The sequence below is a fragment of the Rhipicephalus microplus genome, chromosome 2, assembly GCF_043290135.1.
Source record: "Rhipicephalus microplus isolate Deutch F79 chromosome 2, USDA_Rmic, whole genome shotgun sequence".
In the NCBI taxonomy this organism is placed as follows: Eukaryota; Metazoa; Arthropoda; class Arachnida; order Ixodida; family Ixodidae; genus Rhipicephalus; species Rhipicephalus microplus.
Genome location: NC_134701.1, coordinates 239,310,938 through 239,335,385, shown reverse-complemented (window position 1 = coordinate 239,335,385; position 24,448 = coordinate 239,310,938). Strand labels below are relative to the sequence as shown.

The window sequence follows — 24,448 nt, the reverse complement described above, 5'->3', positions numbered from 1 at the left end:
TGCCGTTACTAACAAGGAAAGCTGTCTTGGTCTTTTTAACTAGGTAACTACTAAGCCACATACAATGCCAGATTTCTCGTAAACACATTCTTATATCTTGCAGTAATCCCGATACTTCTTGAAAAATTTTAGACCAACCTTAACTTTGTTGATTGCTTTGGAATAGAGAATAGAGATTTTTTGCTAAGTGATGACACACATATATGCAAATAGGAGGGCAAACGATGATGTGTACAAAGCATCCATTATTTTACTAAAATCTGTGGCTGCTAATCGGTACACACTGCTATTCCAAAGTAGGGGCATATATAGCTTTTGTACAGCTGCTACAGTACTTGCCGACTAGGTCATGATAATCTGTGAGCACTTTTTTTTTTCGATTCGATCATGCCTCTATGTATGTTGCTATGATGCATACTTGTTATGGTAATTACATCGAGTGATTAGTTACTATTTGTTTAAGTGGAATATGGTACTTTTCTTATGATTCTGTATATACTTTTGTAATAGAAGAATTCTGATGTGGCAATACTCACGCTCATAAAATGTGCATTAACTAATGATTTAATAATATATTAACCATTTGAGTGAGCACCTAATAGGAGGTTGGTTCTTTTGGGGACAAGTAAATTGTTAATATTTAGTTTGCGAATATGTAGACCTTTTTTGAGGGGTGCATGATTGAACAAATGTTGATGTTTTAATAGAGAGTTTTAGAATAGCTTATGCTAAGTTAGTGGACATTGCGAGTGTAACATTTGTGTATGGGCACGATACGAGTTTTCTAATAGCGTTTGTCCCCTGCAAATGCTGACTCATGCTCGAGTCACTGCAAAGGGGCCTTGCGAGCAGGACATTTTCTGTTGAGCTATGTGTTAGCAGGAGACCTATGTGTGAGAGAGGAGAGCTCGGCTCTTCGGGTCTCTAAGCTGTCGGCCCCAGTGCCGAGTTTGTAATGCCTCTTTATATATGCTGTACATAAACCTTGTTTAACTCACCGTCGTCTCGTCCGCTCGTCTATCAGCTCTGCGCAGAAGCAGTCGCGAGCTGAGAAAGCTACGCTACCAAACCGTATTTTTTTTCCTGGGCGGATCACAAACGCTGATGGCGGTTAACGTTCATGTGCTGTGGTAGCGACCGCAAGGGACAGCGTTTGCGTACAGTATTCGAGAACTCCCTAATATTATTTAAGCTTTCTGTGGCAGCCTAGTGTTCTACTGCTGAGCTATGCCGCTATATTGTTTTAGCTTAGATGCATTAATGCTGCAATGACGACATAGCGAATCGTCGCATACGGATTCGGGGAGGCGCTGCCTTGGTCACGTGGGATCGCCTGCATTGGCTGGCTACCCGAACCAATGCTGTACAGTTTGTCTTGTACAACAGTTCATCATGTACAAATGTGTGCTGCGCTGACCTACTGATTTTAGCGATAGAGCTTCGAGCAAGGGCGCCCATGTGTGTGGGCAGGGGGGGGGGGGGGCAGTATTGAAGAAAAAAAAAAAAGAGGGGGTGGGTAATATAAGGTGAGACAGCGCAAACTAGTATATGGAAGCTTGCAGTAAACACTTGCAATGTGCCAGTGTAAATATGCGTCACAATTTAGAGAGAAGCGCTTTTTCGGCTATGCGGTTCGAATCACCAACGGCAGCAGAAGGAAAAACAAAGAGGTGAGGAATGTGGAGACAGCAGGTGACTCGGTTGCCACAGAGGGGGAAGAAAATCTCAAGGCGTAAGGGGGTATGCTGCCACCGTAGTTCCGCATGACTGATGTTATGCCATAGAGCCGTGATTACGCAAACAACAAAGAAAAAACTTTGAAGCAGCACGGTCTATGTAAGAACAGAACTTAAATAGGCCCGTTGATAATAAATGTACCTTGCTTGAAATCAACAGAGCCCATTCAAATGATTATTTTTAAATTCAAGGGTCTGACTTACAAATGTTCAAAGTTACAAATGACGAAAATGTGCTCCATTTTTGGAAAAAGACCTGATTCATTCTGATTCCGGAGTGGCAACTCCTCAACTCGTGTGCAGAGTGTACGAATCGACTGCTTAGGGCCAAACAACGAAACGTTCCTTTCCTCAGTAAGGAAGCCTTCATTTTTGTGAGGCCGCCTTATGTCACTCTGAAAGCTTCCTCACTAAGGAGCCCTCGGTGAAGGCTTCCTTGGCGCTTCCTCAGCTTAAGGTTGCTTTGGGGCTACCTTCGTGCACCCTTAGGTCCGCTCCTTGCCCTGAACGAGCACTTCGCCTCACAGCTAGCCCAAGTGATGTTTTCGTTTTCGAGGCAACCCTCTCACCCCACCCCTGTGGGGAGACGCGAGCGGCGAGCGTGCGTGCACTGCACCACGGAGGAAGAAAAGAAAACCTGTTTCCTTCCTCCGTGGGGCGTTTCAGTGTTGCTAGAATGCACCACGTTTTGCGCTCGACTACGGTGGCTTTTCACATTCAGTAATCGTAGTTTGAAGAAAGCGTACACGCGTCTCTATATTAACACTTCAATTTGGAAGTGATGTGGTGACCCAACTTTTTTTTTACAGAATAAACGCTTGTGAGCAAAGCTTATATTCGATAATCTCGAACGCAGGAGCGCGGCAACCATTCCTCCCGCGAGGACGGGTTAAGGGAGCTTTCAGAGTACGCTTGCTTCCTCCGTCGGTACTTGGTTGTAAGGAAGCCTCACGTAAGGAGAGGACGCGGTCAAAGGAAAGGAACGTTTCGTTGTTTGGGCCTTAGCGTTAATTGATAAAGTGCAGAAGTCTGCCATCACTTCGCTATAGGGGATGATGCCATAACTAATAGGTTTTGAGCTGGGGTGGCCCTTACATTGTCTGTTTCTATGTAGGATTGACTCGACTTGCCATTCGTTCGTAACACTGACTTTGTGGTGCTCATTGTTTGTGCTTCAAGTCCAGCGTGCATTCAAAAAAGAACGAAAACAGCACATTAGTATGGTACCCTTTAAGTATGTTGCTCATTAATGGGCCCTTTTTTGTATTTCAGTGGCCTAGGTGCTGTCCTATGCATGGATTGCATTGTTGTGCACTACTTTCGGAGCAGTTTTTAACCTTCTTTATCTTACTTTTGTGTGTGTGTGTGTGTGTGTGTGTGTGTGTCACTGCTTGGAGAGTTGAGCTTTCATCTGTGTTGTGCAGGTACCTATCTGCAATGAGTGCACGCTAGGCGAGCACAAACCCCCTGAGCACGAATGCGAGCGTGCTTCGGAGGCGGGCACCAAGCAGAGGGAAGAGCTCACTGCATTGCTAACGGAAAGCAAAAACCACCTGCAGTCTTTCGAAGAGTCTCTCGATCTGCTGCAAAATGGTCTCACAGATCTGCAGCAGCAGCGGGACACAGCCAAGACAATAATCCAGGTGTGGAATTATTTGGTAGAGATGAGTTCAGGCAAGGCTGTAATTTTGTTAATGCATAGCTACCCCCACCTGTGACAAGAACATCAGAAGCTGGGTTGTTTAGTTTGTTATTTATGACTGCATGAATTAAGGAAGGTGTATTAACAAAAGAAAAGGAAAATGGCAGTGGATGTTTTGACAAACCTGCCATAGGTTAGGGTTGAATCCACTCCTTTTCTACTACTACATTAATGCACTGTCATATAGCCACTGCAGCAGGACACCCTATCCTATATTAACCGTTTGTTTAATGAGCTAGATCTAGCACTGTATCGGCTCTGATATTTTCACATCAGCTTGTGTAGATGTATACATGCACAATCCTGTTAAAAAAGCTGGCATTTCAGCTGGCTTAAGGCTGTGCAAAAATGGTTCTGTGCCTCATAAGTTTTGTTCTAATTGCAGGATACCTTTGAGAAGTACAAGTCCTTCCTGGAACAACGTCAAAAACAACTCCTTGAAGAACTGGAGAACTTGCACTCTGAGGAAGAGCTACACATAATGGACTCGCTTCACCTAGCAGAGAAGACTACCATGCACATCGAAGAGGCCTGCAACTTTGGGAAACGTCTGCTGGAAAACGCAAATGATGTTGAGCTCCTGGCTCTCAAAGAGGCAAGTTGTAGCTATGTTTGCTTTTTTTTAGTGTGTGTAAAAAAATTTGAAGCTAATAATTGCTCAAGAGAGGGGAGGGGGGAAGCTTTATGGAAAATGCAGAAGTATTCCATCAAGTGTAACGTCAACATGGGTTTGCTGTATTCTGTCTTCAAGGGCATGCTCAGATGTGTGTTATAAAAAGCCGTGATGGAAATGTAAATAAATTGGTTCCTGTGGCTGTCTACCATAAAGAAGAATTGCTGTTGCAATACTACACTGTGCTCAAGTGCACACCTGTGAAATGCAGATAATTTTATTAAATTATTTCAACATCACTTTACGTGAGCATTCTTTATGTGCAAAGTCCATTTTGCATTACTAGATTTTAGCCAGATTGTTGCAACGTAGGCTCCGATTGAAACTGTAGCTTGGTAAGCTACAATTTAGCACCTAAGTTGGATTTTTATTCTGTTAGGTCAGTAGAAATTCAGTGTGACAGTGCTATTCATGCTGTAGAGCTACAGCTGCATCGGCCCCTGTATTTATAACGACTGGCTGTATTGTTGATGTGTAGGCATCCGCATGATCTCTTGAGTGTGCGACAGCAGTGTGTTTGGTTTTTTTCTCTCCTCTTCATCAAGGTGGTGAGCACGCGCCTGAGAAGCCTCATTGCAGACACCCCAAAACTGGAAGCGCCTGGTGAAATGACCTTCGAGTTCGATGTGGAGAACTTTGAGAAAGTGCTGCCTTCTCTCTGTGGCCAGCTGCGACGGCCTCATATTGCATCTGTACCTTCACCGCCGCCTCCGCCGGCAGCGCAAGCTCCTCTCTCAGCATCGCCAACTCCTTCTTCCTCTCCCGTTGGTTGTCTTGGAGGCAATGCTTCTTCCTCGCCCATCCATTCTGCCTCCTCCTCCATCGGCGGGGGCAACGTGTCTCCACTGCATTCCGCAGCATCGTCACTCGGGAGCGGTGTCAGCAGTACACCTATGGTTGTCGGGTGTGCCAGCATGTCCCCCATTCACACCAGTGCATCTCTGGCTGCAGTTGCTGGTGGCAGTTTGTCACCACCTCTGCATCATTCTGGAGCACCGTCGTTGGAGGATGCTGCAGCAGCTGGAGACCCGTTTGCTGCGCTTTCCGCCGCAGCACCTCTAGAGGTTGGTCTGCTGACGAGTGCAGCAGCACAGTACAACCTAGCGCGGCTGGCAAATATGGCCGAAAGCCCCGAAGACAATGAGTCAACATCGGATGGCACCATCACAATGGCAGACCTGCTGCTGGACACATCACTGAGTGTATCGGCAGCTGAACAGAATGTGCTGAACAACCTGACTGCCCTTGCCAAGCTCGGCTCGGTGTCACTCAATAACGCTGGTATGTCTTCACTTTTTTAGGGTCGGTAAACGGTAAACAGGCTCAGAGTTTTTCCTAAAAATGGTCAGTCGCACAAAAACGGCGAGCACATTTTGTAAATATTGCAGCGTTGCACGCTGCGCAGGTCCTCCATTTAAAAAAAAAAACAATTCCCGCGCTTCTTTTCTATGCCTGTCGAATCCGCCTTGTAGTCAGAGGTGCAACAGCTATGCTAGTTGCACGAATTTGATATGATTTCTAATTTTTGCACTGAGTTGCACTAAAATTTCTGAAAAAATTTCTGTTGCATCAACTTCAAAAAATGGAGGCCGCGATGGTCACTGGCAGTTTAGGCATAATCAACCAATCCAATCCGGACGAGCAGACCTTCACCCTGAACCACGGTGTCAGAAATCTTAGGTGTGACCTTAGGTGAGGTCTTAGGTGACGCAATCCAGCAGATAAAGTGACAGCACTACGCGCCTATCTCGTTCGCTGACCACAGAGGATACCTATTGGTGGTGGGACAACGCAACTTAAAATTTTTAACAAATAGCATTGCTGAAGCCACCAACACTTTACAGTAAATATGAATTTCCTAGTCAGCAAATGCTGCTACGACATGTTATAAACTAAAGCTGGAAACTTACACCGTGTTTTCCGCATACGAGCAAGCGCAGTGTGCTGCGAACGCTGGTGTTGCCACCGACCAAATCGCTTCCTATAGCAACAGCCTATGAAGCATTTTGTGTCTTGATTAGGCTTGTGCTAATAGTGAATTTTAGGTTTGAAATGAATAGTGACATTGTTCAAATAATTTCTAATCAAATTAGAATACTATATATCAAATATAATTTTTAAAAAAGCCATATTTGTGATGATCCAAGTAACCTGCGCAATAATATATATGTATATATATATATTAAGTTAAAACAAGCCCTGTGCAAAAAAAGTTCAAAGGAAGTGAAAGCAACTTTGAATAGTAGCATGATCTGACTTTGGTAAGTAAAATGAAAGTGATAATTTGTAAAATATGTTACATAATGAAATTTACTATACTAGGAGCGTGTAATCCGGTACAACAAGCTTTTAACTTCAAAAATCAATGTGCTCCGGACATTTAACCTTGTAATGAGGGCTTCGCAGCAGTGTGAATTTTCTCTGGATAGGTGCTTTCACAGCTTGCCACTGCAGTGAAACCGCCTTCACAGGGGGTTTCAGGCAAATACATGCAGACTAATATACATCTCCTCATTCATTTCGAATCCTTCAAAATTTTTAACACTTTGAATTCAGATCAAAGTGAATTAGAACACAGTAATATTAGTTCGAAAATAGCACAAGCCTAGTCTTCAGATTGTGTCATCCCACCGATAGATATGCAGTGCTGTCAACAAACCAACGTATGTGATTGAACGCGACTTGCGAGCGAGCAAAGAAGTTATGCCCTAAATACAATCTCATCATGAAAGATCAAAAAGGGCAACTGTTCCAAAGTTTCTTGGCCTTGTTGTGTCCTGTGCAGAACACTGCATAAGTCACCTTGGCTGATGCCCTGCGGAAAAGCATACCAAGATATAAAGGGGGCTGCTGCACTACTTACGGGACACTGCACATATTGTTCCTCATTTTACTCTTGCATGTATCTGTTGCATGATTGTAAGCGCTAGTATGATCGCTGACGTCTAAAAAAAATGACAAAATCATTTGCAGTTGTGTAAGACATTTTTGCATCTCTAGGAAACAGTAAATAGTACCATACGCCAGCGTTTTGTTTTTCTCTCTTTTTCCAGCTCACTTTTTACTGCGTTATGAATCTCCCAACATTGAATGCCATCAGCTTGGGAAACCGACATTTGAATGTGCAGTCTGTCAAAGAATTCGACAGGCTAATGGTGACTTCATCATTGTTTGCACATTGGTGTTAACTGAGAGAATAAAAATTCAGTATACAGTAGGCACCCATTAAAATGAACTCGAAGGGACCACAGTCATTTGTTGCGTTATCAGAAGTTCAGCTTGAGAGAAGTGCCCCCCCCCCTTAAAGGGGGACGCGGCTTTCAAAAAGCGAAAAATTTCGAAAAAAGTCGATTTTTGAAAACCCATATATTTCGATAGTATGTGTCATAAACTACCTTTAGTGTAAATATCGGTGCCTAATTTGCCCTATAAGTGCTTTAAAAAAATTATTCGCAAGCCATGGGAGCTGCCAAGCTGCGAGAAATAGCTGAAAATTCCCCAACTTCGTGCACATGCCGCTTCTCTGCCTGTTACCCGAGCATTGCCATCTTGGTTTTGTTTTGTTCGTAAATTCTTGCTCTTTTTCGTTTTTCCCGCCATTAGTGCTAGGCCTGGTGGCATGGTCGAGGCATAACTCGCTTGTGATTGGAGAGCTCACGGGGTGTTTAAAAGCCCCGCTTCTCAAATCCTGAGCTTCAATTGGGTGGAACGTGCGCTCCTCGAGAATGAGGGGAAGCAAGTGGCTGCTATTGGCTGCTGCGGGCACGCACATGTTCGACTCGCATCCATGTTGCCGGCTACCACGCGTCTCCTTGTCTGCTTCGACTTCTTTGTTGGAAACGTTCTTCTTCACGTGCTTCTTCGTCTTGGGCTTTTTTTTTTTGCGATCAGTCTAGGCACTGTTGTTCAAACCGTTTTTACGAGACAATAATCGTTTGACGCGACCTGCCGATCATTGCACGATTGATGAGTTCTGCGCGTTCTGCCGAACACGCACCTGACGCAGCTTTCCGTGTCGAGAAGGCCTTTCACAAAAATTGTGCGCGTTCTGTTGCGATGGATCGCACCTTCGAGCAGAAATGCAAGACTCGGCTCGCTTACGGAATGCGAAAGCGCCATACACCTAATCCTCGGCGATCGCGAATTCCTTCACCAAGTCGTCCGTCAATCGCAGAAAGTGATGCTACTTTGGATTCTCAGTCGTCAAGCGATGCAGTGAGCAACGCAGAGGAGATGCTACGCCAGTGTGTGTCAAGCTCAGAAGACAGCGACATTGATGCTACCGTACATCGACGTGAGGCCGCACACTCTCCTAACGAGGATCGCGCTGTTCAGTGTGGCGGTGAAACAGGTGACGGCGAAATGATTGACGCGCCGGCAGATGTTGACAAATCCGCAGGGTGAAGCTGCGATTGTGCCCGGCAAGCGTCGTACTGTTCAGGGACACATTCAACCGAGTTTTGTGTCAGCGGAAACCGCAGAAGCTCAGTCGACCAGCGTTCGCGAGTCGCTCGGCGCGATGTTCACTACTAAGCAAAAGTTTGCACTGACTGCGCCGCAAGAATGCGCAACTACGCCGACGCCACAGGAAGAAGAAGAATACGAGAATACGTCATGATGCAGATTGGCATCCTAAACGCGATTATTGGGAATACATTCTGCCCTGTTTGTCATGAGCAAAGTTTGGTTGTGGATCGGGACACAAGGCATAAACTTGCCGTGAAAATGGTGGTCACATGTTGCTTTTGTGGCTCAGCCAACACCCATTGGACTTCGCCAAGAAAACCAGGTGGTAGAGTTTTCGACGTGAATGTACGGTCTATGCTGGCAATAAGGTGCATCAGTAAAGGGCCTACTGCTCTAAATGACTTCTGGGCAGTGATGAATGTCTCTCACAGAGGGCTGCATTAGAAGGCCTATCAACACCACTTGAAAAAGGTGCCGAAGCCAGCTGCTAAAGAAGCTGCAGAAACAGTTTTCGCAGATGCTGTAGAAGTTGTGAAGAAGACTTATCAGAAAACGGAAGTAAACTTCACTAAAAACATTACCGTGGTCTATGACGGCACATGGCTGACACGCGGACACAAACTCGCAGATTGGTGTAGGCTGTGTGATGGAATTTTATACTGGACTTGTGCTTGACTGTACAGTCCTGTCCAACTTCTGCCTCGTGTGCTCACTAGGTGCAGCTGAAAAAGACCCTGCATATCAAGAGTGGAGGAAGATGCATGTTTGTCAAAAAACACAAGACGTAGCTGCAGGAAGCATGGAGGTGGAAGCTGCACTGCAGCTTTTTTTGACGCTCCCTCAGTAAAAATGATCTCCGTTACACGAATATTGTCTGTGACGGCGACAGTCGTCGTCACAGATGATACTGCGCGAACAATGTTTAGAAGAGGATGGGCACGGCGCTCTCTTCTCTTGTAAGCAAGTCTAAGAAGGGAGAGAGGCACTCGGTGGAAGAGGTGGCCTGATGCAGGACTTGATCAAAAGGCTCACCAGCTATTACGGCCTAGCACTGCGAAGCAACACGGACGTCGAAGACATGAAGAAAGCAGTGATGGCCACCTTTTATCATGTTTTATCGACAGATGCAGAACCTCATCACGAGCTCTGTACTTCCGGTGCCCGCGGTTGGTGTGGTGCAGGCACCGTGTAGCAGAGGGAGAGGGGAAGCCCCAACCTCCACACAAGTATAACCTGCCCAACGAAGTTGTTGAAGCGTTGCGGCCAGTGTACCAACGCCTGTCCGACCCTAAGCTGCTGGCTTGCTGCAGTGGCAACAAGATGCCAAATGCCGCTGAAAGCCTTCACTCGGTGATTTGGTCTCTAATTTCTAAGTAGCAGCATGCCTCCCTCTTCACTATGGAAGTAGCAGTCCATGAGGCAGTTATTAGGTACAATGCAGGCAACTTTCAAGCTTACGCAAAGATTTGTGCTGCAATGGTTGTGCAACCTGGGGCCTTTACCCTCCTCAGGGCTGCTGAAAAAGATGCTCAGCGAGCAAGGAAATTATCACACGTGCATGAAGTGAAAGGGCAGAAACCCAAAAGGTTGCCTCTACACAAGGACACCAAGGGCTACAGTGCTGGTGCGTTCTAACAAATGCAAATAACTTCGAAAACTTTGATAGCCGTTTTCTCACAAGTGTGTGTTTTGGACATTGTACATTGCTCGTGGAAAGAGTAGCACGGGAATGACTGGACTGATTTAGATTTTTTTTTCCTGAGCCCCTGAACACTGCTTGTGGGTACAACATTCTTCAATTTCTTTTTTATGGCCCAGTTTTTTTTCTAGACGACGATTTCTCCATGCCACTGTTTCTGACATTGTGTGTCGGCAGCCATGATGATCTCTAAAAAAAAAAGAGAGAGAGAGCTTGATAAAGAATTCTAAGAGTGTCATACCTTGTAGCCTTCTTTTGAGTGAAGATCAACACCGTTCGCAGCATCCTGGCATGTTTCGTTACAGTGCCTAGGCTTTCCACGAGCAGACCATATAATTGGACCATGTAGCATGATGTAACTTGAGATTTACTCAAGTTATCATGATGAAACTGCATATTTCCTTATTCGAGACTCTTATAAGTATGCATGCCAAATTTCATTGCTGTAGGTCAACAAACAAAAAAGTTTTTTTCAACGCCACCTCCACCCTTAAAAATACATGTTAGCATGCCAAGTGCACCCAAATATGCTTCTGACAACCCCAAATATAATAAATTAACAATTGGGTGGAAATAATAAAAATATTTATTGGCTCAACTTGATAGAAACTATGCATTTCAATGGAGTATTTACATGAATTTATTGAGCACACGATTGTGCCGGTTCATAATAAATATGCTTTTGAATGTATTGTTAATACATTTTAACAGTGAATCTCTTAGCGGGCATTTGAACCTGGGAGTGAGGGTAGCGCTGGTTTCGTGCTGTGCCTTTATTGTCAGCTTATCTCACTCCCTTCCTCCGCCTTGCGATTCTCACAGCGTCCTTGCGCCAGGAAGTGCTTTTTTTCCTTTTTGCTTTCTTTCCTTCACTTGAACGCCCCAGCAAGACTGCCATGTTCGTTGCACGGAATCGCCAGCATTGTTTGTCATGACGAAAATTATCACTGCGAGAGACCTGTTATTTTTTTTTCTACTTTCTTTTTCTTTTTTCCCATTGAGTATGGGAAACCAAACAAACGTTCTGATGTTGTGCGGCATTAGCGAGAATGATTTCAACGGTTAAACGGTTATTTGTACTAACGGGAGTTCATTGTACTGATTTTATTGAAATCGCAGTGATCATGTGCACTGTGCATGATGTTGAATGGTTTGTACGTATTTTTGTTTCCGAATAGCCTTCTTTGTTATGTTGCTCCAAATTCGGGATTTGGTGATAAAAAATTATACCCCCCCCCCCCTCGTTACCTGTTTCAAAGCTGGATTTTCGTTCAACAGCCACATTTTGCTGCCCCGAAAATTGTCCATATTTTGTTCTGGCTATTGCATGCATTCCTGTGCGCAGCGATCAAAAATAGTGCATATGCAGCATAACGCATCACTGAGCTTGTTGGTTGGTAATTGCACTACAAGACGGCACTTTGGCCATGCGGTGGCGCAGTTTTGGCCATGCAGTCAGCACTTGCGTGCTGCCTTCTGCCGTATTGTAGAGCCCAAGAGTACTGGGACAAGTGGCATTGCCAGAACAAAAGCCTCTGAGAAGAAGAGGCGTTGCAATACTTTACACCAGAGAAGGGGTACCTACACCAGTGGCTCGTACTCCACGCAGTGCACGGTGCCACTATGGCACATGCACACATGGTAGCAGCCCTGTGCGGTCGCAACAAAAGGCTGCGCCTACTCCTTTGCGCTGGGAAAAAAAGGGTAGGAAAGATGAGCAAGAAACTGAAACCAGTCAAAGCGGCTCGTTCCAAACCCTATAACTTCCGCATTACAGCACTGTTTTTGTGGCAGCATGTTTACATTGCGCTTATACGTGCACAATTATTTCTCTGTCAGCATATTTGAACCGCAAGGCTGGTTTACTGATCCTTCGAAATGTCCCCTCGTCCTCCCCCCCCCCCCCTTTTTCAAGACTCTCTACCTTGTACTTGGGGCCTTATTGACCACTCTTTAATGCTATTGCGGATTGGCACATGCTGTGTTAGCTTAGAGGCGAACGTAATGTACGGTAAAGCTTGAGGGCATTGGTTCGATTCCTGGCCACAGCAGCCACATTTTGAAGGGCAAATCACTACCCATGCAGTGTTGAATGAAAATATGACCTTTCATGCAAAGTATAGTTTTCAACATTCTTTTTTTACAAGGAAAGTGGTCTAATATCTTTCAAAAGCAAGGTGAGAACCTGAATTAGTATGCCTCCATTTGCGGTGGCCATGTTTCATCTTGTATCATCCTGTGCTAAATTGAGAACCAAGAGTACCTGTTAGCAGTATCATATAATTTATCTCGTCATTATGTACTGGCTAAAGGAAAGTACTGTAAATTTGAGAACCAAGAGTACCTGTTAGCAGTATCATATAATTTATCTCGTCATTATGTACTGGCTAAAGGAAAGTACTGTAAATTTCCTTAATCAACTAACATCTTTGTAATCTTATGTAGCTAGTATAGGTTTAGCTGGTAACTGTGAGCAGCTGCAGGAAAAACTACACGGTTGCTTAAAACTTGTTGCAGCAGTGTCTTTGGTGCAAAGAACTTCCATTTTTGCTAAATACATCTGTTCTGTTTGTTTTCACTGTGAGCTTATTCTATTCCTTCAAGAGTCCAGCATAGCATTTCCTGGGCTTAGGATGACGTAGAGTGACGAAGATGTGAACCCGTGTAAATGGTAGTTGACTCCCGCCCCCTTCCCCCCCCTCTTGAAAAGTTTCTGGCCGGGTCTTGGTGAGACGTACTATGCAGCAGGGTAAAATAGAATCTGGAGTTATGAAACACTACGACGTGCTTCATAATCTGTTTTTTCCTTCAGGCCAAATCATGTTGAATGGCCAGGTGGTGCCGGGGCTGACTCTGGAGCCAAATCCACAGACGTCTCCTCCTCCCCCTCTGCTCTCCTCTGGGCGGCCAAGCAGCAGCAGCAGCGGAAGCCTCATGGGTTCCCATCAGCAGCTGCTGGACTCTCTGCTCAATGGCTCAGCACTCTCCCCACGCACCTCTTCCCGAGGATCACCCATGCTTGACAGCCTGGTCAATGGTAGCTCCATGTTGGGACAAAGGGTGCCCATCCTGGCAGCTGGCAGTGGCCTCGGTCAGTCTTCTTAGCCACGTTACTCATTACTACCGCGAACCATTGCGCTAAGCTTTGTAATGTGCGCGCCAGGCCCACTTTCAAAGTTGGTGGAAAAAGCAAGGCTTCACCACCCAACAAGCGGGAGTACAGAGCAAAGGGGTCGCGGCAACGCGCAGATAAGAGAAAAGGTCCCTTTATCTCATACTGTGTGCTGTCATCATCGATGACTACTGGGCATGGTCGCTCAGGGGCAAGCAATCTCCTCTGTTTGCGTCAACTTTCGATAAGGGCGGCTCAGCGTAGTAGGACCACATGGGAATACACTGCACCGCTCTTTGACCTAGCATGCGAAAGGGACAAGGTTACGTGAGCACTCGCCACTGGCGCAAGGCGCTGTTAGCGAATTCCGTCCAATAACTTTTGCTGAAGAGACCATTGTATGCAATTTCTGCGAGGCCCACTGAAAAATGGCAAAAAAGTTATTTTGCGGGCTGCACATCGTTTCACGAAAGTCCTGGAATTTCTTCACATCGGATATTGCTACTACTTCACTTTCTTGAGCTGTTCATATAGTGAAATATTGGGTGTGAAGCGAGTTAGAATATTGAAGATTGAGTGCTAATCGAATCGAATATTTTTAGAATACCTCCAGGCCAAATTATAGAGTAAAGTTGCAGAGAATTATTAAGCATATCTTAATGAGATAAGAGCATAAAAGCATTCCTTTTGCAGAACTAACTAGAAGCGCTACGCTGAACCGCTTTTGCTGCGCCATACTGCTCCAAAACACATTATTGCGTTCGAACTGCTCCCATGGAGTCCTTTGTGCCTTCATGTGCAGTCATCTGCTACGTGGCGTATCCAAGCGAGCTTCCATCATGATCATGGCCTGTCGCGCTCTGCGTGACGCTGCTGGCGTTGCGAAAAAATTTTGGCAGAAGGGCAGAGCAGTGAATGCCATACAGTGAAACCTTGTTAATACATACCTGTTGGGAATGCGGCTTAGCTATATGCACTAACTGTAGTACACATTAACCACTAAGTACAAATTAGCATCTCCTGACTTGCGCCATTGCCACCAAGAAAGAATTGAGTACAGTGGCATTGCGCATATGGCCTAGTGTGCTCACCAAAAAGCTATTTCTTTCTTTTTGCCTAAGAGCAGGAAAGGTCTTGACACGACAGTCCAATAGCTTGTGGTGGGGACGCCAAGGAGCATTTCAAACTACTGTGGCGTTCGAGACACGCAGCAACTAACAAAGCCAGAACGGACATAATCGGCTGTTCGCGATACAGGGGCACCGGGATCTACTTGCTAAGTGAAAATTGGTAGTGTTTATGGTCACAGGGAGTCATTCGTCACTGGTTAGTAATTGCGTACATCACTTCAGCTACCCGACGCACAGAACCCTTTTTTTCTTCAGAATTTGCATATTGTAGCCTGTTGGGTTAACGCAGTGATGATGGGCATTCTGGAAGCGATGCGTGATCTGTGATCTCTAACAGTCCTTACAGCAGGCAGAGGCGAGCTACGGCTGTCGCCAAATAAAAGCATGCAGTGTGGTAGTATGCTTGCAGCAGCGCTGCGGTTGCTGTGCCGTACAAGTTTGCTTAGTGTGACAGCAACAATACAATGAACTTTCTCTGGGCCCGCAATACCCAACCCTGCAATAAATAGTGAGCTGCTCTTGTTTCTGAAAATGCAGAGCGTGCTCGATTATGGTCTCGCACAAAGAGGCGGTAGCGATTGGTGGTCCAACATGTTCAGGTAGTCTCGCGGAAAAATCATATTTTTGGATTCTACAGTTACTGATGCGTAATCTGGCAAATTGTCACGCGTCTTCGATTCAGGGTGCGTGCAGGTCCTTAAAAGTCTGGCTTTTTTTTTTTTTTCCTGTTGATATCCTTGAATTTCCTGAGCAGTGCACTCTCATATTGACATTGCGGCCTTCTGAACACGGTGGATCGACGTGCCAGCCTGTCAAGCTCCCCATTTGAAGAGCAGTTATGCAGTGTGGGCGCACGTGGTTTTGTTTTGCAGAACTTTACGTGGGAAAAAAAATTCAGTTTTGTGGCGAGGGCAAAGCAGTGAAAGTGATAGCAACAACGTTACACAAACAACAGCGAGCAACTCGGTACATACAGTGCTTCACTTAGGCACGAAGGACGCACGAAAATAACACGCATGGGATGAACGCTAACAAACTGTCACTGCTCGACGCTTGCAGAATGCTGCTTAATGGGGGGACATGGGTCTTGGGGCTCTCTCATTAATTTTATGAACCAAATGTGACAAAAGTTGGCATGCTTACTTAGTTTGTTCTCATGATTCTAAAAATGTAGTGATTTTTTTCTGTAACTTCATTGGTAAATAAATAACCAAGATAACAATTTCTATTGTTCTTACCACAATGGAAAAATAACCACCTGTCAAAAATTTATAAATGACATAGGGATTGACAGTAGAAAGCATGAGACATACAATATAGGAAGAACGTTTTTGATTGGGGCATTATTTCTTACTTTACACTAAACTTCACAGCTCTGAATGTGGCCATTGTGTGGTCACACAAAAGACTATTTTAAAAAACTTGCATCAAGATAAATCAAAATGTGCTTCCTATGTTGTGTGCTTCAAACATATAGCTTCATGCTGCAAAAAAAAAAAAAAAATTCTGCTATCTGTAATGGTTTCCGATATATTGCAGTAATTTTCATGCAGGGTGTCCAAAATTGCCATTTTGAAAAAAATGAAGAAAACATAGAATTTTACCATTTTTAACTGTAAAAATGTATGTAGTGTAAGCGACGAGAAATAAGAGACAACGCCTTTGCTGCAGGCCGGCTGTTCTTATTCTGCTTCGTCTTCCTCCGCTTCCTCACCCTGCCTGCGCCCTTGCCTGAGCCCCACTATTTATTATCATTACACTCGGCCCCGACTGCGAGCCTCGTGGGCTACCGACAATGTCTCCGGTGGGCGGCATTGACTATTCCGGGGTGGCCGGGCTCGGCCAAGCTGATATTTCACATGGAAGTTTGTTGAAGGAGATTCCGGAGGACGACACTGGCTGTGACGTGATGGTCGGTGCAGGCGTCGTCCACGATGGGGCCAACGCTGTTGACTTGGACAAGATGCCGCTAGCAGGAGATACAGACTCCTGCAAAGTGGCCGCGTTGGTTTAATCTCGTCGGTTTGAGCATCCTGTCGCAGTCGTGTTACAAATGCTGGAAATAGTCCACGCTGCACCGTCACCTGCTGCACTGAGCGTCGACGCCTGCGTTGCTTGCGGTGTGGCAAGGGGCGTCGGGGTGTCTTTGTAGTCATCTGGGAGCCGAGTTCAGGTTGCAGCTTGAGAGGCAACGCGTGCTCTTGCAGCACTGCCTTTGTCGGACTCATGCTCAAGCTGCTTATTCCTATAGTTTCACGTGCAGTAGAGCCTTCATTGTCAGATGACCTGTCACTAACCGGAAGTATTACCTTCTCTGGTAGGTCTTTGCTGACAGTGACTTTGAAGGAGGCGGCGCTTAGCGTGTGGCAGACGTCCGCACACTCGGCCACAGACTGACGTGATATCAGGAGATGTCGCTTCGAAGTGAGGGTCAACACTGTAGGGTTGTTCGTCCCAGGGTAGGTGGTTAAATTGGCTGTCGGGAAGCTGCAAAATACAGCTGAAGCCGCGAGGGTGGTCTCCTTCTGGGATCTATTCTCGGTAGCGGTCGCGTAAGACTGGGTGGTCGTGGAGAGGTGATGGTGACTCCGTCCAAAAGCAGCTATGAGCTTGTCACTCCAGTCCACCCAGGATGTCTGCCGCACGCCTTCGTATCGATGCCAAGCCGCGGCAGCATTCCGAAGGCGGTCTATGGCCATGCCCCACTTCTTTTGGTCCGTCCACGCTGCGTGATCTCCGACAGCGTTGACGGTTGCCACCCATTCCTTGGCATCGTCCTGGAAGCCGCGAAACTCCGGTAGCTCGAAGGAAATCGGCGATGGCGGGACTGCGGGCAAAACTCCGAAATGTGCCCACTATTTATTATCATTACAGTAGTTAGAATTACATGGCCGTTGACATATAAATGAATTCTAGAAAGCCTAAGGAGTGCAACGCTGCAAGCTGATAGAAAATTGAACGAGTACTTCTCGAATTACAGCACAGTTCATTGCATTGCATTACAGCACAGTTCATTGCATGTAACCAAATACAGAACTTTTTATATGAAAATAAAAAAAATGAAGCTGCCCATTAAAAATAGGCTTCCAGCATTGTTTTCTGTGCACATTTAGCTACATTGTGCAAAAACAATTAGAGCTCTAGCTGTCCTAGGTCCACTTTTACCGAACAAGCAAAAGAAAGTGGTCAAAATCTGTGCTTCAAGAATAATGCTGTTAAAACTTTATTTCGCCGTTCCGAGGGAAAAAAATATCATGGCACACATACTTTTAGTCAGTTAATATGCACCGGGAATGTAATAAGACTGATTGTTTGCACGAGCGTATAGTTTCTTCTAGTCCTGTAGCAAGTTGTCGCCGTGTGCTCATCTGCCGCGAGGCCGCTTATCAGTTCGGTAACTTTACTGACAGCGACGTGCTACAAATGTGCGTGCGTCATCTGCGATACGTCGAATAACACGGCGATCTTTTCCGGCTTGTCCAGAATGAGTTACCCGTAAAGGTCGCGAACCAAAGTTGCTCCCTCACTCATCAATTTCGAGGCTACGCGAGTGCCGAGGTGCTAGTTTCCTTTTCACGTAAGACTGCCTCATTTTCGAGCGGAGATCGCGACAACGTTGCGAACGCGTCGTTAAAAGCAGTCTACCAGTTGCCAGTAGCCTCTATTGCGGAGGCGGCGAGCATTTTCACCGCGAATGGGTTGACTTTCTGTTGTTCGTCGACGCGCGGCGTACTCCACTCTGACTACCCGTTGCGCAGTTCAAGGTCCTTTCGTTTGGCGGGGGGGACCGCGGCAATTCCGTTCCGTCTCTACAAAGATTGATATCTCTTGTAGCTTCACTTCTGTTTTTTACTTGCCGTCCTCTAACTGATGAGGCTGCGAAACACAGCCGTTCTCAGTAACGTTGTCGGCAACCAACGGGCTCGTACGTGAGTTAGGCCTACATCGGTGACTCGGCGACTGCCGTTGACCGCGTCGAGTTCGTTACCCACGTTGTCCTGAGCCATAGCGGGGCTCTTTCTGAAGTTCACAGCGAACGAACGACTGGCACACCCGCTTCAGAAATTACTGTAGCGCGGAACTTCTTTACTGCCGCAGGCACTCAGTAGCACAATGACAAAATGGTGCATGTCAGTGCGCGTCACGATGGTGAAGCAGATGCCGAAAGCGTCCCATGGCCAATCGGATTCCCAGGTTTTGTGACGTGCCCCAAGCAGCCAATCGAATCGCGCGCTAGTGCTTCTCGATGACACGTTTTTGCTAAAAAAACAATGAGCAAGGCGAGCCAGCGGTGGCGGGAAATTGAAGATGAAGAACTACCATTCCAAATGAGACCAAGATGAACACGATAGCTCGTGTGTAACGGCAACAGTTCGGCGCGGAAAAACCGCAATTTTAGTGTCAGTTTGTGCTCACATTCATCTCACAGGGATGTTATAAATTGATGTTGTGCCAGAAATAATGACGTGAAAAGCTAGAAACTTCTCAGGTGCAAAAATAGGTATAGATTCTGAAAATGTCAGCTTCAAAAAGTCTTTTTTTTTTTAGATTTTTGACCTTCTAAGACCTGTGTCCCCCCTTAAGCACAAAGCAGGATGCTTGAAAAAGAATGCAAAGGTATGCACAGGATGAGTGTGAAGTAGCAACTGGGACAGTTGTTACTGGTGCACAACCCTACGCTCTAAAATTTGTTCTTGAGAACTGCTGCTCATGGAGCATGGCCTGAGGTGTTGGACCAACAGGTTTCTCTCCGCTGTCACAATCGCATGGAGACGCATAATTTCGCTGGTGGGTATGACTGACTCCTCTGCACTTGCCACCCAGGTATTATCGAGGCAACCACCGCGGTTTTGGTGCGGCTTTGGGCTACTAATATGATTTCGTGCTACTGTATGATGTTCCACTTACTTATGACTGGCCATTGTGTGCTGCAGTAATGAACGTGTTGATTGCTACTGTATGATGTTCCACTGACTTATGACTGGCCATTGTGTGCTGCAGTAATGAACGTGTTGATTGATATGTAGAATTTAACGTCCCAAAACACCATATGATTTTTAGAGATGCCATAGTGGAGGGCTCCAGATGGTGGTCGTGGGACGTTAAACCCATCGTATTAAGAGGGGACATGGTGTGTGGAGATATTTTCTGTATTTGTGGACCAAACATGACGAAAAAATACTTGCTTATGTAGTTTCTCCTGCTGATTTCAAATATGCAAACATTTTCATTCTAGGTCAGTCAATTTAGAAGATACACAATGCTGCCACTCTATTGTTTTCGGAGACAATAGAAAAGAAAGTGCTTATCAAAAAGTAAATATTATTGCATAACTAGACAGTGCAGTTAGCAATAAGTGCAATGCTAGGGTGGCTAGAATGGAGAGGTGTGAAAAGCGGCCGCCGAAACTGGTCCCCAAAGTGCGCCGATGCCGCTTGGGGCGCTGCACGCACCGGCGCGGGTAACATTGCGGAGGAGACAAACAACACTGCACGCGCTGCTCTCCACAAAAATTGCTCTCTTGCTGTGTGATGGTGACCCGTTTTCGGTAAAATAATTTTGATCGAGCAAGTGTAGGGCAGTACATGGCACTTAAGCTCTTTAAATTGTCATTTCTGAAAACCATTCTTGAAAAGGCCCACGAGCAAAACTATACGCCAACTTTCGTGAACTCAAAGGCCAACTCCGGCGATTTTTCGACCATGTCAAGGTAATGGTGTTTTTATGTTCCTCAGGTACTCTTGTCACGAGACCAATAGCTGAAATGCTTAGAAAATTCGCAAATGATTTTAATAAGTCAAACAGTGCGAAACTTAAACCCGACCGGGCGCCCTTTCTGCGTATGACGTAAGAACCGGAGGCTGTATACTGGTCCCGCCGGCGCGTAGTGTGAAAACTGTGAAAGCCAGACGAGTGAAGCACTGGCCAAACACCACTCGGGAAGGAAGAAAGCTTTCCTCTGCAATACCCGTGCCAAACACTTCCGCCGTTGTCTTGTGGCCACCACAATAAACGGTGTAGCGGCCAAAGTAGTGTTGGCATCAGCTGCATCAGTTCTGTTGACATGCCAAGCATGACGTCACCCCGACAGTGTTGCCAATAATTCTGGCAAGCGAAGTAAGCTTTGCGAGGAAATCTTTGAAATTCATTTGCAAACAATCAGCGCATCTCTCAAGCCCATATATTGGTACAAATGATGGAAATGTGGAAAGGAACGTACCCAGCGAATTTTATTGAGATCCATTGACCTTGAAAAATCGCCGGAGTTGGCTTGTAGTTGTTCGCGGTTATTGCGGTTATTCGCGGCGAAGCTGCAGGTTCCCTGAGAGATGTTAATCACTGTAAGACTTCCTATTAATTTGAACATACTAAATTCATTCAACCACAAGTGGAAACTTTAGTATCAGAGCCCTGTTTCCGGGAATTTCGACCACCTGCGGTTCTTCATCGATTATACTTTAAGATCAGAAGTTTGAATCAATGCGTTCGCGCTGTGGGAGAAAGAATATCATTTTAATAAACCTCGTATTTATATTTTACATGTCATAAAACATTCGTTAAACATGGTTCTAGTACCGTAATTAATCTTGCTTAGATAAACGTAAGCACAAGTGTTCGTCTCGCTAGGCACGACGAATTAAATGTGGATTTTACCTATTCCTAGAAGCGTTTAGGATGAACATTGTCCTACGGTCTTCTTTGCCTATCAATCATCTTAAACGACGAAGACTTTGATACTTCGTCCTTTCTTCTGCCATTGAGAACTTTCTATGAATCTATTCAAATATTGCAAGAAATGTCACTACAATTGGCTGTCTTGCGCATTTTTAAAATAATTCTTATTACTGTATTTTATCTTTTACTGTGATGTCTCTGTGTACCAGTGTATAGTTTTGATTCCGATTATTTGTGACACTTCATTATTATGTCATGTGTAATAAATTCCTTACAATTATTACCCAACTAGGGCGCTGTAGGTATATGCAATTTCAAATAATCAAAATCGTCACATTAGATGCTTCGCCCAGCTCATTCACTTTCCTGAATAGTACATCTCCCGCAATTTTGGTCACTACTTATTGATTTTTGCTTTTCATGTTCATGCCAAGTTATGGTACATATGCATTCCCTCACTCTCTATTTGTGGAGCTTTGTTTCATAACTTTTGTATTCGTACTTGGTGTCATTTTGTACTTGTAAAGTTTATTATTTTTTTTATTCTACATGTACGAATGTCTGTCGTGTATTGCTGCTTTGCCAACTTGTGACTTGGTCTGTACTTTATCAATCCCTCGAGCTTTTAGTCCCGTGCTCCTCGACTTATTGAACGAAAAGAAATGAAGTTTTGAACGAAAAGAAATGAAAAGAAATGAAATGAAATGAAGAAATGAAATGAAAAGAAATGAAGAAGTGGTATGATTAGATCTTTAGCACATGGAACCATTCTGTTTATTTTTCGAAAGTTTGAATACCTTATATAATAAAATTTAGTGTGAATCTGATAGGATAACAAACTCTATTAGAAAAATATGTGAAAGTTCGAATGTTCACACGCACTTACTGCTTGCTGCTAATAAAGTAGTTGACAGATTCTGATTAACTGTGCAGATGTTTGCACGAGTCATGGATATTCGAAAGAAAAAAGGAAATGGAAGGAAGGCAATCAAGCATGACTGAACATTTGCTTGGTATCCAAAATGTGTATACCATCCCACTAAGCTAAGGTAACCTGGAATATAGAGGGATCGCACTTCATGATGTGACGGATGGTTTAACAAGACTTGAAGTTCAGGGACATGGTGCATAGAGTTGACTGGAATTTTGAGTGCAAAAACACGCATTCCCAAAATGAGGACAAAACGGGCTCTTGTCCTGTCCTTTCATATTGTCAATGTGTTATTTTCACACTCGAAATTCTTCGTTGATGCACTTACCGTAAAGGCGCAAAATAGGAACTTCTTTACGGTGGGGATCTTCGATATTCAGACCTCTGGCAGCCAGAGCTAGCCAGAGGGTCAGCCAGCTAGCTCCGGTCGGGACAATAAACAGCGTCGTAGTTGCGTGTGTGGAGAAACTGAGACAACCCGAAGCTGCCCGAAGAATGGAAAATCGAGTGCTGGGATAGCCAACGTAAATGTAAAAAAACGCCACTGTGGTGGCAGCAAACGAAACATTGTGCCACATGTATTTTTTTTTCTTCTGCATTGTCTGCTTGGAAATTTGCGGCTAGGTTCGCTGAAGGGCTGAAATAATAGCCTCGAGCACACATTTGAGTTGTGACCTCATATGCCCACAAGCAGAACTCGTCCCGTCTGCGATCAAAACAGCCAGCGGGCACGAGAACGCCTTAAGAACGATGCAAGGTGAGCTATCGCACCGCTAACTCATCGGTAAAACAAGTTCATGTCTACTTACTTCACTGCACAACACGACACAGTATATCACAAAAGCGATTGTGTCCCAAAAATAGCTCGAGAATATACCTGCTCAGCAGTCGCATAGTATATGTCGCAAACATGCGTTGACCAACTTGCGTTTTAGTCTCAACTTTAGACATGTGGTGGTATCGGTACAATGAGTGCGCGTCGTGTCTAAAATTAACTTCCGCATGATATGTTTTCTACTCGTTTTGGTGGTTGTCTGCACCTCTTTTCTAGTCCTAAGTGATACTCCCAAAATCTATGTAGCTCCACTTCGATTTGAGCTACTATAGGTCATAACCGTACATACTGCACGGCGTTATTACTAACAGGTGAAAAAAAAAAAAAGACAAAGCTGATGATGAAATAGGCAACGAAAGAATGTATAGCTTTCTGATTTCATCTCCATTTTTTTTTCGCGCATCGTCTTGTAGCGTAACATAATAACCCACCACGTCTGCTGGCCTGCAGATTGGAGTACGCTCGCATGCCATTTGCGACCAGCGAGCATGACACACTTGAAAACAACTGTCGCTATCGATCAGGGCATTCTATCACCATCGAAGACGGATTAGTCAAGTTTTACTCACACAGTAGTAGTAGTAGTAGTACAAAACTTTATTATATACATAATCCAGACAGGCTTGAACTCCATTGCCCCGAAGAATATACGGGGTGGAGAGCGAAGTCTGTTCGGCCGGGTGGTGCCCCTATTCCAGGGCCTCACTGGCGCGAGCCATCCGTTCAGCTCTTTGGATCAGTCGCAGCTGATCCACTAGGGCTGGGCTAGACAGCAGCGCCTCCCATTCCTCCCACGTGCCAGTGGTGTCGTGCTCTTCGTCGTGCTCTGCACACTCCCACGTAATGTGAAAGAGTGTTGGGGTGGCTCCACACCACGGGCACATATCTCTGTACGCCGTGGGGTAGATCAGGTGAAGAGTGTGCAGATTTATGTGAGTGTTAGTCTGTATTTTTCTTAGCGCTGTTGCCTCCGCAGCGCTGAGCTTGCTGTGAGGACGTGGATACAGCTGCCTATTTTCTCTGTAGTACTTTAAAATTGTTGCGAAGCTAGGGTCCAGGGGTGTAGGGTCATCACTTGCATTGGCTTGAGTGGCTCGGTGATTTGTGAAGCCTCGAGCTGCCTCATCCGCCCGCAGGTTTCCTGTCACACCCTCGTGCCCCGGTGCCCAAGTCACAGCCTGTACGTATTTCACTGTGGGGTCCCATCCTGTCCCAACCAATATACGGAGCGCTTGTGCTCCAATTTTGCCCTTTAGATAGTTTCTGCAAGCTTTTTGCGAATCTGAAATGATTGTTAATGGAGCGTTTCACGTCCATCCCTCTTTTATTGCGAGTGCTATGGCAACTTCTTCTGCTTGTGTTGTCGACGCCTGATCTATTGAAGCGCAGGCTGTAATTTTCCCTCTATGGTCGGTGGCTACACACACATATCTCTTTGCATTGGTCTGATAAGGCGCGGCGTCAGTGAATCTGGCCGTGTTCAAAAAT

The 24,448-nt window shown here is 45.3% G+C and overlaps 1 protein-coding gene across 5 annotated transcripts in view; it reads left to right on the top strand.

Moving 5' to 3' along the window:
* The window catches only part of mei-P26 (E3 ubiquitin-protein ligase meiotic P26), a 50,452-nt gene that overhangs the window by 11,883 nt on the left and 14,121 nt on the right, over positions 1-24,448 (top strand). For 3 of the 5 annotated variants that reach the window (XM_037421299.2, XM_037421301.2, XM_037421302.2), the window contains 4 exons: positions 3,161-3,379; positions 3,824-4,033; positions 4,657-5,392; positions 13,090-13,368. In XM_037421299.2, the coding sequence (XP_037277196.2) occupies positions 3,161-3,379; positions 3,824-4,033; positions 4,657-5,392; positions 13,090-13,368 (1,444 nt within the window). The remainder of the gene's footprint in view (positions 1-3,160; positions 3,380-3,823; positions 4,034-4,656; positions 5,393-13,089; positions 13,369-24,448) is intronic. The other 2 variants (XM_075878178.1, XM_075878173.1) reach the window with 1 other exon arrangement.